The sequence below is a fragment of the Myotis daubentonii genome, chromosome 12, assembly GCF_963259705.1.
Source record: "Myotis daubentonii chromosome 12, mMyoDau2.1, whole genome shotgun sequence".
Taxonomy (NCBI): Eukaryota; Metazoa; Chordata; class Mammalia; order Chiroptera; family Vespertilionidae; genus Myotis; species Myotis daubentonii.
The window spans coordinates 65184848-65201100 of record NC_081851.1 but is presented as its reverse complement, the minus strand read 5'-3'; the positions used below and the strand labels follow the sequence as shown (position 1 = coordinate 65201100).

At 41.1% G+C, this 16253-nt stretch overlaps 1 protein-coding gene and 1 pseudogene across 8 annotated transcripts in view; both read left to right on the top strand.

The window, feature by feature from the left end:
- Window positions 1–17: 17 nt before the first annotated feature.
- SPAST (spastin) overlaps window positions 18–16253 on the top strand; it is a 48859-nt gene continuing 32623 nt past the window's right edge. For 6 of the 8 annotated variants that reach the window (XR_009448010.1, XR_009448011.1, XR_009448009.1 and 3 more), the window contains exons 1-3: window positions 18–426; window positions 10155–10241; window positions 11869–11952. Coding sequence is in view for 5 of the 8 variants with exons in the window: in XM_059660196.1 (XP_059516179.1) it covers window positions 18–426; window positions 10155–10241; window positions 11869–11952 (580 nt within the window). In the remaining 3 variants the exon portion in view is untranslated. The remainder of the gene's footprint in view (window positions 427–10154; window positions 10242–11868; window positions 11953–16253) is intronic. The other 2 variants (XM_059660197.1, XM_059660195.1) reach the window with 1 other exon arrangement.
- LOC132213837 (large ribosomal subunit protein eL21-like) lies at window positions 3845–4892 on the top strand (annotated as a pseudogene).

The following is a 16253-nucleotide window of genomic DNA, read 5'->3' as shown; positions in this document are numbered from 1 at the left end:
GGCAGTGGGATCTGTGGATGAATTCTCCGGGCGGACGACGGAAGAAGAAAGGCTCCGGCGGCCCCAGCAGCCCGGTGCCTCCCAGGCCTCCGCCCCCCTGCCCGGCCCCCGCCCGGCCCGCCCCCAGGCCGGCCCCTCCGCCGGAGTCGCCGCATAAGCGGAACCTGTACTACTTCTCCTACCCGCTGTTCGTCGCCTTCGCGCTGCTGCGTTTAGTCGCCTTCCACCTGGGGCTCCTCTTCGCGTGGCTCTGCCAGCGCTTCTCTCGCGCCCTCATGGCCGCCAAGAGGAGCTCCCCGACCGCGCCGGCCTCGGCCTCGCCCCCGCTGCCGGTGCCGGGCGCGGAGGCCGAGCTGGTCCGAGCCTTCCACAAACAGGCCTTCGACTACATCTCCGTCGCCCTGCGCATCGACGAGGACGAGAAAGGTAACGGGAGGGCCGGGGGAAGGGGCGGCGGCGCCGGGGAGAAAGCCTTGGGGTCGCCGAGGGAGGGCCACACCTGCGGCCCTATCCTGCTGGCGCCGGCGGTGCACCCCTTAGAATTGGTCCTCCCTCCGCGCGTGACTGCTCCCCGCAGGCAGACCTGCATCCTCCGCGATTCTCAGAACCTCTCCCTTTTCGGGGCACCCTAGCTGTCGACTCTGTTTCAGACACCTGCCTGTTCTTACCCTTCTCCTGACCCAAGTCCCTATTGGACATCCAGACGTGCTGGTGACAGCTGACAGTTGTCCTAGAGTGACCACACGGATCCTTTCTAGCGCTGCAAACAGCGTGTGGCTTCCCCGAGCCAGGTTTCCAAAAGGCTTTGATATCGAAGAAGCTGCGACTTGTTAAAAGGCTTTTAATGAAAGCAGAGTACTGTAGTACTGGGGGGTGGCGGGGAGGAGAGAGAACAAATAATGACTTAATTTTGAAAGGAACAGCTGCATATGATTACAGCTGCATTTGCATTTTGTAAAGTTTAATGACGGTCACTGTATCAATGTAATGACTACTGAGTATTTTTCAGGAAAGTTCTATTTTAGCATAAAACTTTTGCCCCTGGTTAATTGAGTGTTATCTAAGTCAGTATTCCGGTGTAGCTCTAAGTTTCTACATTGAAATGTTAAGCGAATGAGTAGGATAACTTATACATATGATTTTACAATAAAACGTGAAGATTTTAGGATAATGTATGTTAGTCTTTCTGTGTGCCAGGTACTGTGCTCTTAGCTCTTTGCATGTGTCATCTGTTTAATTCTCTCAATTACCCTGTGAGGTGAAGGTACTGTTAGTGTCATCATTTCACAGATGAACAGACTGAGGCTCCAACCTCAGTGATTCCAAACCTTTGCTAATTGGTAATGTAAAATTTTTTATGGAAGATGATAAATGCTGAGATCTTCTTTTCCCTCTAACTACCAAAGAACACTTTTCCACCACACCTCAATTAAGTACTCACTTGCATTGTCCTTTTTGTAAAATATATATATATATATTTTTTTTTTATTGATTTCAGAGAGGAAGGGAAAGGGATTAAGATATAGAAACATCAATGGTGAGAGAGAATCATCTTTGGACTGCCCCCTGGACGCCCCCCACTGGGGATTGGGCCTTGCAACCTATGACCTCCTGGTTCATTGGTTGACACTCAACCACTGAGCCACACGGGGGAACTGTCCTTTTTTTTTTTTAAACAATCTGCACTTCATTTGTAGTCTATCGCTCCACTACCAACTCCAGAAACTGTTCTAGAATTTCTGTTTTGTTGAAACCTATTTCCTTTGTGGGGTCTGAGAGTGAGAAGTAGGATGTAAGGATAGAGACGGATATTCATCGTTTTGGAGTGTAAGGACAGAGCGAAGATTAAGAGAGTTCAAGAAAGGCGAGACATTTAAGAAAAGAATGCCAGCTATTTGTGGAAGGAAGTGTTTTGTTAACTGCTTCATTCTTTACCACCTCTTAGGAACATCCAAAGATCTCTTGGGGAGGACGAAGAAGGGTACCGTCAATCCTTCCTAGAGAAGCACTGTTTTATTGTGGTAGCCTATTCTTACAGGGCCCTCTGAAGTTTAGTAATGTAGGTCAAAGATATTGTAGAATAGAGGAAATATGTTTAAAGGTAGATTAGTTGTTGTGTTTAGGAGGAGAATGCCAGAAAATACAAGGAAATTTTAGCTTAACGCTGGGTGATGGGAGTTGGAGATACGATAAGAGGAGAGGTCAAGGAAAACCTAAGTATGAAAGAAAGGAACATGGGCTTTCAGATTTAAAGAGAAATCATTTCTGTGTGAGGGATAAGTGACAGAAGTAGAATTCAGACCTTGGGTTTCATGCTGGTAATTTTTCTTTGAGTATTATGTATATGCATATATCTATTGTATTTAAATCATATTAAATAGTTTAAGTATAAATAGGTTCAGCAATCTATGTACCCCATAGTTTACCTTTTTTCTACTGATGATGTTTCTATTCAAAGATTTTTGCTTTATTTATGCTTTAGTTTCTAAAGAGGACATCAGAATGGTTTATGGTAACTCCTTAGTTTCAATTCTACAACCGATGCATCATAGGCTAAAATAAATTAGTTAAAACTGAAACAAACTAGTTATATATTCCTTTTCCTTTAAAAATGAAGTAAAACTGAGTTTGTATTATCATGGTTGTTTTTCGATCTAAAGTTTTTCCTTTGCATATGGGAAGTTTTTGTATTTGAGCCATAATCCGGTAGTTGTAAGAGTTCACATTTCAAGTCTATATGCCTCTCAGATATCCTAGACAGAACAAAACTTAATTCCAAGAGAATTTCATTCTCCCTCTTTCCCCACTGCATTAAAAATATATATGAACGCCGAAACCGGTTTGGCTCAGTGGATAGAGCATCAGCCTGCGGACTGAAAGGTCCCAAGTTCGATTCCGGTCAAGGGCATGTACCTGGGTTGCGGGCACGTCTCCAATGGGAGATGTGCAGGAGGCAGCTGATCGATGTTTCTCTCTCATCGATGTTTCTAACTCTATCCCTCTCCCTTCCTCTCTGTAAAAAATCAATAAAATATATTTAAAAATATATATATATATATATGAACAAATAGAAATGAATTTGATATGCAGTTGTTTTTTTTTATTTTTAGTCCTCAGCAGAGGATCTTTCCATTGGCTTTTTAGAGAGAGAGAGAGAAAGAGCGGGAAAGACAGAGAAATATCCATGTGAGAGAAACACATCGATTGGTTGCCTCCTGCACAAACCCGGGACCCTTCAGTCCGCAGGCCAACGCTCTACCCACTGAGCCAAACCAGCTAGTGCAATATGCAGTCTTTAAAGGTTTTCTAACTCTGTGGTAAACCATTAAGGGGCCTGTAATGTCATGCACTGCCATTCCCCTTAGCAACTTGACTTAGCTTCTAAATGTACTTTTTTTAAAATTGTTGAACATCTTTGGAAAACTGACAACCTATGATATCTATATATGGAGAAACTGAAATTTAAAGAGTAATCTAACCATAGCAGAACCAAGAACAGAGTTTAGTTGAACAGATTCATAATTTTACACGTTTTGTTTCATACTAAGCAGGCTCTGTTTATAATGCTAACTAGAGGCCCGGTGCACAATATTTGTGCATGGGTAGGGTCCCTAGGCCTGGCCAGTAATCAGGGCCAATCCAGGCCTTCCAGCTGCTGGCCAGGGTCTTCTTCTGGCTGCCAGCCAAGGCCTTCCTTCCCCAGCTGCTGGCTGCTGGCCGGGGCCTTCCTTCGTTCCGCACCATCCTCTGGTGGTCAGCGCACATCATAGCAAGCGATCAAACTCCTGGTCTAGTCAAACTCCCGACACTTTGCATATTAGCCTTTTGTAGGTATAGGTATAGATATAGGACCCCTTGGATACTTGGGATAAAAGAGGAAGTTGTAATAGTGGTTCTTTGGATTAACCAGAACATGACCTATCATGTTTCACATGGCTCCTGCAGGTAGACTAGCCTGATGTTTCCTGGATAATACAATGCTGCAGCTTGTCTAGGTGTGGTTCGAATATGTAGGAGTTGACAGTAAGGTTGTATCAAAGAGAGAACTCCAGTTTCTCAGGATGTTGTGGGGCTGAAGAATCTAATATCAAGGACAGAAATTGTTTAAATAAAATATTTTTCTAATTATTTCTAGTCAGTTTGTATTAAAAATAACAGGTTTTTTAATTTCGGCCGGAACTGCCATCTTCCAATTAATTCGCCAAAATGACTAACACAAAGGGAAAGAGGAGAGGCACCCATTATATGTGTTTTAGAAAACATGGAGTTGTTCCTTTGGCCACATACATGCAAATCTATAAGAAAGGTGATATTGTGGACATCAAGGGAATGGGCACTGTTCAAAAAGGAATGCCCCAGAAATGTTACCATGGCAAACTGAAAGCGTCTACAATGTCACCCAGCATGCAGTGTGGCATTATTGTGAACAAGCAAGTTAAGGGCAAGGTTCTTGCCAAGATAATTTTACATATTGAGCATATTAAACACTCCATGAGTCGAGATAGCTTCCTGAAACGTGTGAAGGAAAATGATCAGAAAAAGAAGGAAGCCAAAGAGAAAGGTACCTGGGTTCAACTGAAGCGTCAGCCTGCTCCCAGAGAATCACGCTGTGAGAACCAATGGAAAGGAGCCTGAGCTGCTGGAACCCATTCCCTATGAATTCATGGCATGATAACTGGGGGGAAAATAAAAAAGACTTCTGTGTTGATAAAAATGTTTCTCTTGCCCTAGCTGGTTTGGCTCAGTGGATAGAGCATCAGTCTGCGGACTGAAGGGTCCCAGGTTCCAGTCAAAAGCACATGCCCGGGTTGCAGGCTCATCCCCAGTAGGGGGTGTGCAGGAGGCAGCTGATCAATGATTCTCTCATCATTAATGTTTCTATCTCTCTCTCCCTCTCCTTTCCTCTCTGAAATCCAACCAAAAAAAATATTTTAAAAAATCTTTCTCTTAATTGAGTGGAAGTGTGGCGTCCCTTCCCCCCAACGAATAATTAAAGAAAACTTTGTGTCCTAAAAAATATATATATTTATATGTCAGGTTTTATGAAAAATAAATTTCCAGCCCAGCAGGTGGCTCCGTTGGTTGAGCATTGAACTGTCCACCAAAAAGGTTGTTGGTTTGATTTCCTCAAGCCCCATATCTTGTTTGTGTGTCAGGCTACATAACCTTGGTTGTGGGTTCGAATCCCATATGGAAGGCAACTGATAGATGTTTCTCTTTCACATTGATGTTCTTTCTCCCGCTCCTTTTCCATCTCCCTTTCCCCTTCCCTCCCCTTCCCCCTCTCTTCCAATCTCTCTAAAAATCAATAGAAAAAGTATCCTCACTCCTCGGATGAAGATTTATTTTTTTAATTAGGCACCTAGTGGTACCATGTGGTTTTAATTTGTATTTCACTAACAACTAATGAGCACATCTTTTCTTGTGCTTTGCCATTTATGTCTCTTCTTATGGTAAACTGTATGTTTTGATCTTTGACCACTGTTTTTCTAATGGGTTACTTGTGTGTTTTTATCATTGTATTTAAGAGACCTTTATATATTCTGGTTATAAGTCCTTTATTAGGCATGTTGTTTTGCAAATATTTTCTCCCAGTAAATCTGTGGCTTTTCATCATCTTAACTCTGTGTTATGAAGAGCAGGAGCTTTTAATTTTAGTGAAGTCTAGTTTTTTTCTCCTAAGGTTTGTGATTTTTATGTTCTGTTTAACAAGTCTCTTCTAAGCCAAGATTACAAAGGATTTTGTCTATATTTTCTTTTATATAAATTTTATATTTTTAGGTTTTACATTTAGGTGTATGATCTATTTCAAGTTAATTTTTGCATGTCACATGAAGGTGGCTTTTTTTTCATATCTACATCCATTATTTCAACATCATCTTTTTTAAAAAAAAACTTTTATAAATTTTTTGAAGGGAGAGGAAAGAGAGAGAGAGAGAGAGAGAGAGAGAGAGAGAGAGAGAAACATCAATGTGAGAATGAAACATTAATTGGCTGCCCTCCTGCACAACCACTGCCATGCAATCCGGTCATGTGCCCTGACTGGGAATCAAACTGGCAGTCTTTTGGTGCACAGATGACACTCAACAAACTGAGCCACACCAGCCAGGGCCTAACATCATTTTTTTAAAAAATAAATCTTTATTGTTCAGATTATTACAGATGTTCCTCTTTTTTCCCCCCATAGCTCCCCTCCACCTGGTTCCCACCCCCACCCCATGCCCTTATCCCCCCGCCACAGTCCTCATCCATAGGTGTAAGATTTTTGTCCAATCTCTTCCCGCACCCCCCACACCTCCTTCCCCCAAGAATTGTCAGTCCACTCCCTTTCTATGCCCTGCTTCTATTATATTCACCCACTTATTCTGACTTAATTTTTAGATTCACTTGTTGATAGATATTTATTTGTTCTCACTTTGTTGTATACATTTTTATCTTTACCTTTTCTTCTTCTTCCTCTTCTTAAAGAATATCCTTCAGCATTTCATATAATCCTGGTTTGGTGGTGATGAACTCCTTTAGCTTATTCTTGTCTGTGAAGCTCTTTATCTGACCTTCAGTTCTGAATGATAGCTTTGCTGGATAAAGTAATCTTGGTTGTAGGTTCTTGGTATTCATCACTTTGAATATTTCTTGCTACTCCCTTCTGGCCTGCATGGTTTCTGTTGAGAAATCAGCTAACAGTTGTATGGGTACTCCCTTGTAGATAACTAACTGTTTTTCTCTTGCTGCTTTTAAGATTCTCTCTTTGTCTTTAGCCCTTGGCATTTTAATTATGATGTGTCTTGGTGTGGTCCTCTTTGGATTCCTCTTATTTGGGGTTCTCTTCGCTGCTTGGACTTGTAAGTCTATTTCTTTCATTAGGTAGGGGAAGTTTTTTGTCATGATTTCTTCTAATAGGCTTTTAGTATCTTGCTCTCTCTCTCTTCTTCTGGCACCCCCATAATTCGGATATTGGTACACTGAATTATTACATCCCTTGGATGGCGATGTAAATTGAGTGGGGCAGAGCAAACAGCATGGGCTGTCGTCAGCCCTCTCCTCAACTCCTCACGTCTCCGAGTCCCCGAGTCCCTGAGTCCCGCGCTTGAAGTTGTCCCAGAGGCTCCTTACACTATCTTCATATTTTTGGATTCTTTTTGCTTTTCAGGATGGGTGTTTTTTGCTTTCTCATATTTCAAATCTTTGACTTTATTCTTGAGATCCTCTAGTCTGCTGTTGGATCTCTGTATATTATTCTTTTTTTTTAAAATATATTTTTATTGATTTTTTACAGAGAAGAAGGGAGAGGGATAGAGAGTTAGAAACATCGATGAGAGAGAAACATCAATCAGCTGCCTCCTGCACACCACACACTGGGGATGTGCCCACAACCAAGGTACATGCCCTTGACTGGAATCGAACCTGGGACCCTTCATTCTGCAGGCTGACGCTCTATCCACTGAGCCAAAACAGTCAGGGCTGAAGTGTCATATCTTTTATAAATCAAGATATGTTTGACTCTATTTCTGTTTCTGTATTCTATTCCATTTACTTATTTTTTCTCTCCTCAGTCCCAAACTTTTAAATTTTGATAAGGTGCTTCCACATGGCTTTTTGTTTTCATAATTTTCTTGAATTTTTTTGCTGTTTTTCAAGATTATAAAGTTAGACTTATTTTGTTGAAGTCACTCATTCTAAGATGTGCACCAATGTCTGCTTTTCATAGTCCTGGGTCCAGAAGCAGATTAGGCAGAGACTCAAAGCCTCCAGAGATCAACCTCTACCTGAAGTCTGTTATTTTCAGTTTTAATGAGACTCAGGCTATAGACTACTGCAATCTGTAGATTCCACAGGGTGGGGCGAGATGTTTTCCAACAGGTTGGAGTGTATATTATTCTTAATTTCAGTCAGTGTGTATTTAATTTCTGACTGGTCCTTTTCCATATTTTTGGCATTCTCATTAATATCCGTGAAGGTCTCACTAAATTCCTCGGAGGTTCGTAGAAGATTCTTGAGTAACCTTAAAACTGTGGTTTTGAACTCTATGTCCAGTAGTTTGCTGTCCTCCATTTCTTTCATTTGTGATATGTTTCTTGTTCTCCGCATTTTGTCTGACTGCAAGGACCCACTGTGTCTATAGTGGAAGAACTGCTGTGCTGGAAACACCCTTATGGGGTAGGACTTGCTTCAGTGGGGCTTTGGTGCTCCCTGAGTCTGCCTCTTGAGTGTGTCCCTTATGGATGTGAGGAGTTGAAATCTGATATCTGACCCCTGGGTACCCTGGCTCCGGGATCTCCAAGTCAACCACTCTGTGAGTCCACCCAGCAGGAGCTACAGTGATATCAGCAGATTTCTCCTCTTTGTTTGGGGTTTGGAAGTTTTGGAGCTCTCTGACCCAGCTGCAGTTTGTTAGGTTAGGCTGTAAAAGGTCAGGCGGTTCCTTTGCCCTGCTTGGGTGGGGATGTAAATTGAGTGGGGCAGAGCAAACAGCAAGGGCTGTCGTCAACCCTCTCCGCAACTCCTCACGTCTCCGAGTCCCCGAGTCCCTGAGTCCCGCGCCCTTACAGTAACAATGATCCCTGCGAGCAGCTCTGCGAGAAAGCCACCCTGGCTTTCCAACCCGCTGCAAGACAGTCCAGTTTCTCCCCGTAGTAGTCTGGGTCCCCAGAGTCTCGCCGTAAACGAGTTCAGTGTATTCGAAAGCTTGTATCCTCTTCCGATTGAAAAAAACCATGCACCCAGGTGCAGCCCACCTCGCTTGCACCTCTGTACCTCTGCTCTTGGCGCCTCTGTATGTCCTACCCAGTCTCAATGCACTTTTTTCTTTCCTTCTAGTTGTAGAACTTCCACTCAGCCAGCTTTCCCGTGGTTCTGCATGATAGCTGTTTTGTCTTTTAGTTGTAGTTTTAATGTGGTTGTGGGGGGCAGCACGTACAGGTTTATACCTTATGCCGCCATCTTGGTTCTCCCCCCAACATCATTTTTTGAGAAGGCTGTTCTTTCTCCATTGAATTACATAGTTGTCTTTGTCAGAGTCAGCCAATAATATATGTGTAGGTCAGGCATTCTTTTCTGTTCAGTTGACCTATATGTCTATCCTTTCTCCAGTAGTCTTCTACTTTTAGGTAAGAAATATCTATATGTATTTTATATTGTGCTGACTTATGAGTTTTAAATAATGCAGTAAATCAACTACCTGTTACCAAAGAATATTAGGTAATTGAATAATTATTGAGCTGTGAATTTATTTGTAATCAGTCCTTTCATTTGCCTATGGTAATGCACTAAAACTGAGAACATTTTGTTCAGATGTAACCAGTGAGAACTGTCATACGCAGCTATTAGAAGTATAAATTGGTACAAGCACTCAAAAAGCAGTTTGTACGTTTCTCATGAATAGAGAATAAGTGATGAGCTGTGATCCATCAATTCTACTTCTTAAGCATATACCCTAGAGAAACTGGCACATATGCATAAGGGGACAGGCACAAAAATGTTTATTGTAGCCTTATTTGAGATGTTGAAACACTGGAAACAACCTAAGTATCTTTTATTTAGGTTGTTGAATAAATTATAGGATGAAATAGGATAATATACAGAAGTCAAAAAGAATGAATTAAGTCTCTATATAGCAAATAAGATCTCAAACAATGCAGCGCCGACTGGTGTGGCCTAGTTGGTTGAGTGTCATACCATACATCAGAAGGTTGCATTGACCTCTGAACCAGGAGGTCATGGTTCAATTCCAGATCAGGGCACATGCCTGGGTTTGTGGCTTGATCCCTAGTAGGGGGTGTGCAGGAGGCAGCCGATCGGTGATTCTCTTTCATCATTGATGTTCCTATCTCTCTCTCCTTCTCCTTTCCTCTCTGAAATCAATAAAAATACTTTTTTTTTTTTTAAGATGAAAGTCGGGGAGATTAAATTCAGGTCATTTACATTGGCCTCCTTTCCTCATAAGACTTCCTTCATTGAAGTCTATGTCCACCTCTTGGAGATTCACAAATATGTTAAGATGCTAACGATACTGAGAAGTCATATAGTAATAGTTTTCAAATTTATTTTATCACAAGCCTCTTTTTCATGTATACCTAATAACAGCATGCTTTGGGAGATATTTAGTGTGTTCTTTATACTTGTGATATATACAAATAATTATTTCTCTTTTAAAGCAGGACAAAAGGAGCAAGCTGTGGAATGGTATAAGAAAGGTATTGAAGAACTAGAAAAAGGAATAGCTGTCATAGTTACAGGACAAGGTAAGGTTATATTTACATTTGTTTAGGAGCCATCCAGATTATATTCACAATTGCCTTGATTTTAGATCCATTTGTCTTAATAAAAGTATTTAAACGTTTTTAAAAACATAATTTTTAAAAAAATATATATTTTATTGACTCCCTACAGAGAGGAAGGGAGAGAGACAGAGAGCTAGAAACATCGATGAGAGAGAAACATTGATCAGCCGCCTCCTGCACACCCCCCACTGGGGATGTGCCCGCAACCCAGGTACATGCCCCCGACCGGAATCGAACCCGGGACCCCTCAGTCCACAGGCCGACACTCTATCCACTGAGCCAAACCGGTTTCGGCTAAAAATGTAATTTTTAAATGTAATCAGCCTATGTTAATGTTTGTAGACTTAAAGTTCATGTGTTTTTATCTAGGCAGAAATAAAGTTAAAACCAGAAATGCTCAAACTTGATTGATTGCCTGTAGTAGTCAGGCAAAAAAACAGTGTATTACTTGTGTCCTTGGACCTACTGTTAGTGATGTTTTAGCCTTATGTTTAGCCATATATTTATTTTTTTTTTTGGTACCAATTTTCACTATAACAGTTTCACTTTCCTACAGTAATTATACCGGGGTGCTGTGTGCAGGTACACACACGTGTGTTTCTTTTTTCTTTTTATTAAAATAAAGTTGATATAATATACCTGGGTGTCTTTGATCTTAACCTGCCTCCAAGTGTGATACCTTTCTTCCCACCCAAAATATTAATCTATAGTCATATTTTTGAAATCTTTCTACATTGTTGAGGCAGTGGGGAGTGGTTAATCTACAGACTCCCCTTTGCACTTGTATTGCTTGACTGCATGTTAGAATATGCACTATAAGTGTTTTACTTTGATTCACATTTGTCTTTTTAAAACCAAAGTAGTTATGTCATATCTTTACTTTCCTATCACCTAAATTAAAAAATTGTAGGGTAAGAAATAAGTTTCAAAATTCATGGAATACCACAGTAGATCTGAAACCAGCATATAGAACTGTAGCTTATTTTTTGAAAGCTATTATTTGAAAATAATATTTTATTAATTTTTAACATATGTTTTTACTAGCTGGTTTTGCTCAGTGGTTAGAGCATCGAACTGTGGACTGAAGGGTCTCGGGTTCAATTCCAGTCAAGGGCATATGCCTGGGTTGCAGGCTCGATCCCCTGGGGTGTGCAGGAGGAAGCCAATCAATGATTCTCATCATGGATGTTTCTGTCTCCCTCTCCTCCTTACTTCTTCTTTGAAATCAATAAAATATATTAAAAAGTATATATGTTTTTATTGATTTTTACAGAGAGAGAAAGGGAGAGAGATAGAGAGATAGAAACATCAATGAGAGAAAAATATCACCGATGTTTTTTTCTCCTGCACACCCCCACTGGGGATTAAGCCCTAAACCTATGCCTGTGCCCTGACTGGGAATCGAACCAGTGACCTCTTGGTTCATGGGTGGATGCTCAACCACTGAGCCACACCGGCCAGACTTTTCTAAATTCTTTTTATAAAGACTCTGACTCCCCATGAGATTAGTTGGGCTAGTATTTTATCTTGAAGCAATATTAGTAAGGAAACATAGGTATTTTAATTCTTTTTTTTTCTTTTCTTTCAGGTGAACAATGTGAAAGAGCTAGACGCCTTCAAGCTAAAATGATGACTAATTTGGTTATGGCCAAGGACCGTTTACAACTTCTAGGTATCAATGAATTTTATAATTGGAATGAATTGTATCTGAAATGTGTGTTCATTGAAACGTTTAATGTAGATGGAAATAGATGAATGATCTTGATAATGTGATCTAGGGTTTTTTATTATAGAAAAGTTCTAACATGCAAAATAGAAGAATATAATGATAATTATCCATCACTTAGCTTTAATAACTATGAGCCCATAGTCTTTTTCTTTTTTTTTGCTAACATGTGATGCGTATTTTATTGCTATTTTTCAATGCATTAATAAGTACATAGTTAAAGTTTTTTTTAGTTTACCCCATAGTCAGTCTTGATTTATCTATACCAAAGGCTTGTAAATTATAGCCCATGAGCTAATCCCAGTTCACTGCCCATTTTTATGAATTGGCACACAGCTACTCTCATTTCTTTATACACTGTCTGGCTGCTTTCATGCTACAGTGACAGAGTTAAATAGTTGATACAAAGATCATATGACTCTCAAAGACAAGATATAGCTTTTTAAAATATATACATTTTTATTGATTTCAGAGATTAAGGGAGAGAGAAATAGAAACATCAATGATGAGAAAGAATCATTGATCGGCTGCCTTCTGCACGTCCCACACTGGGGATCGAGCCCACAACGCAGATATATGCCCTGACTGGAAATCAACCAACTAAGCCACACCGGCCAGGGCAAATTTTCCTTTTAAGTAGATGATTGTATGGGGATTGCAAGTGAAAGGATCAAGAAACAAGATTACTGTTTTATTTTAAATTATTGATTGCACAATGTTTAGTCATTCTAAAAAGAAACATTAAACTAAGTTTACATTCTTGAACAAAAATGAGTAGGAACAGGTTCACATTAGCAGTGTACTGCTACTATGTACATGTGTGTGTTTCCATGCATTTATAGGGTCCTGGATTCGATTCCGGTCAAAGGCGCATACCTTGGTTGCAGGCTCCTCCCCGACCTGGGCCCTGCTTGGGGCTTGGGCAGGAGGCAACCAATTGATGTGTTTCTCTCACATCAATGTTTCTCTTTGTCATTCCCTCTCTCTCCCAGTCTCTTTGAAAACTAATGGAAAAATATCCCCCGTCCTAGTTATTATCAAAGCTAAGGATTTAATTTCTGATTATTTTTACTGTATAATGAATGTTTATGTGAACTTTTGTCACATTCCATTGAAGAGAGTGTTAATAAAGAAGACATTTACAAATCAGTTTTCTAATTTATATTATTTATATTATTTTTTAAATTGACTTTTAGAGGAATGGAGAGGGATAGAGAGAAACATTGATGAGAGAGGAATATCATCGATTGGCTGCCTCCTGCACTCTCTCTACTGGGGATTGAGCCCACCAGAAATTGAACCTCTGACCTCTTGATTCCTGGGTCAACCCTCAACTGCTGAGCCATACTGGCCAGACTCTAATTTATATCTTTTGCCAACACAAAAGGTTCTTTCTCAGTATGGTGATTTGAACAGTATTATCATTGAGAAAAATCAGATGACCTACCTGTTAACTAACAAGAACAACAAAAACCCCAGCTCTGAGGTATATTCTATCAGCCAGTTCTAGGATACAAAAGCTGTGCAGTACTTTGTGCTTTGTGCAAAAAGGGTAGCTGCTATTTAACCTGTCCCAAAAGCATGTGTGGTATACCATAAACCAAGCATGATGCCTACTTGTCTAACCATAGAAATGGAAGTTTAGGAGAGTTAGTATATATGTGGTATATTTGTGCATGTATTCATTAACTTTCTAGTATTGAAGAAAATAATCAGTTATGATAACTTGGAATGTTTCAACAATATTAATGTAAAAATTGAGCCCCTGTTGTGACTGACGCATAGGGTAGGTACTTTATGTATATATGTATATACTCAGTGAATTCATGCACCAGTGGGGTCCCTCAGCCCGGCCTGTGTGATCAGGCTGAAACCAGCTCTCCCACATTCCCTGTGGGGTCTCGGATTGCAAGAGGATGCAAGCCAGGCTAAGGGACCCCACCGGTGCACGTTGGAGGAATGTGGGAGGTTGACCAGCCGGGGAGGGACCTCAGGAGAGCTCCAGGACATGTCCGGCCAGTCTCGCTCACCCATCAGCCGGGCCCCAGCAGCAAGCTAACCTAACAGTTGGAGCATCTGCCCCCTGGTGGTCAGTGCACGTCATAGCAACTGGTTTACCAGTCGACTGCCCCCTGGCGGTTAGTGCATGTCATAGTGAGTGGTTGAGCAGCCTTATTATATCATTAGCATATTATGCTTTGATTGGTTGAGCAGACGACTGGACACTTAGTATATTAGGCTTTTATTATATAGGATTTTATTTAATCCTTGAGACCATCAGAAAACTGAAGCTAAAGCAAGTTAATGCTAGTAAGTGGTAGAGCAGGATGTTTGTCAACTAACAGTATTGATTGACTTGAATGGGGAAAAAGAGTGCAGCAGTGATGTAGGGTGGCAAGGAATTTCAAACTGCTACCCTCTTGAGCTTCAGGTGCTAGGTAGGCCTAGACCTAGATCATGAGAGAAAATTTGTTGTTATTTGAAGTAGGGATAGAATTGAAATAATCCTTTTATATTTTAGGTTAACTTTTAAAATAGGTGATACAGGCACATGCCACAAAAGTTTAAGTATAAAAATCAATCATCCCATAATATTCTCCAACCACTCCTTTCCCTTCCCAAGGGGCAGCTGCTGTCACCAGTTTCTCTGTATCCTTTTTTTTAAAAAATATATTTTATTGATTTTTTTACAGAGAGGAAGGGAGAGGGATAGAGAGTTAGAAACATCGATGAGAGAGAAACCTCAATCAGCTGCCTCCTGCACACCGCCAACTGGGGATGTGCCTGCAACCAAGGTACATGCCCTTGACCGGAATCGAACCTGGGACCTTTCAGTCCGTAGGCCGACGCTCCATCCACTGGGCCAAACCGGTTTGGCTCTCTGTATCCTCTTTATTGATTTTATAAAGAGGAAGGGAGAGGAATAGAGAGCTAGAAACTCTATGAGAAACATCGATCAGCTGCCACCTGTACGCCCCCTACTGGGGATTGAGCCTACAACCAAGGTACATGCCCTTGACCAGAATTGAACCAGGGAGCTTCAGTCTGAGGGCTGATGCTCTATGCACTGAGCCAAACTGGTTCAGGTTCTCTGCATCCTTTTTAGAGATAATCTTTGTGTATAGTACTAATTCTCCCCTTACGGTTTTGTTTTCTGTAGTTTCAGTTACCTGCAGTCAACTGCAATCTAAAAATATTAAATAGAAAATTCCAGAAAGAAACAGTGTATAATTAAATTGCATGCTGTTCTGAGAAGCATGATGAAATCTCAAGTCTTCTCACTCTGTCCCTTTGTAAATCATCCCTTTGTCCAGCACATCCACACTGTATTTGCTACTTGCCTATTAGTCACTTAGTGGCCATCTCAGTGATCAGATCAGTTTTTAGAGAGAGACCACATTCATATAACTTTTATTACAGTATATTGTAATTGTTCCATTTTGTTAGTTATTGCTGCTAATCTGTTACTGTGCCTAATTTGTAAGTTAAACTTTATTATAGGTGTGTTTGTATAGGAAAATCCATAGTGTATGTAGGGTTCGGTACTATCCGTGCTTTCAGGGATCCACTGGGGGTCTTGGAATGTATCCCCTGCAGATAAAAGGAGACTACTGATACAAGTGTGCACAAATAAATGGTAAGGTATTGAACACATAGTTCTGAAGCATGCTTTAGCCATTCTGCTTTATTGCCTTTATCTTTTGCTTGACATGTGTTAAGGTAGTTGAATATGGCATTTTTTAGACACTCCTTGTAGTTTTCTTCTGTGTCATTTTAAGTACCTGTTCTTTTCTGAAATGTCCTTTCTTTTTATCTTTTCAAATCCTAGCCAACTCACAGCTCACTTTTTCTGGAAAGCCTTTTTAATGTTCTCTTTCTTTTATGCTATACAATCTCTTTTTTAAAAAAAATTTGTGTTGTAAGTTGCCAATTATCCTATCTAATAAAGAGGGGAATATGCTAATTGACCCTCACACTGTCGCAAAGATGGCAGTGCCCACAGCCATTAAAGAGGGAATATGCTAATTGACTGCCCTGCCCTCAAAGATGGCGGCACCTACAGCCAATAAGGAGGGAATATCTAATTGACTGCCCCGCCCTCAAAGGTGGCAGCGCCCACGGCCACAAGATGGCAGCGCCCAGTCCCCTCAGCCCCACCAGGAGAGGCAGGCGCGCATCAAGGCCGGGCCTGCCCCTAGGCTGGCCCAGCCGCTCCACGTGCATGCCTCCAGAGACCCCCCAGTCCC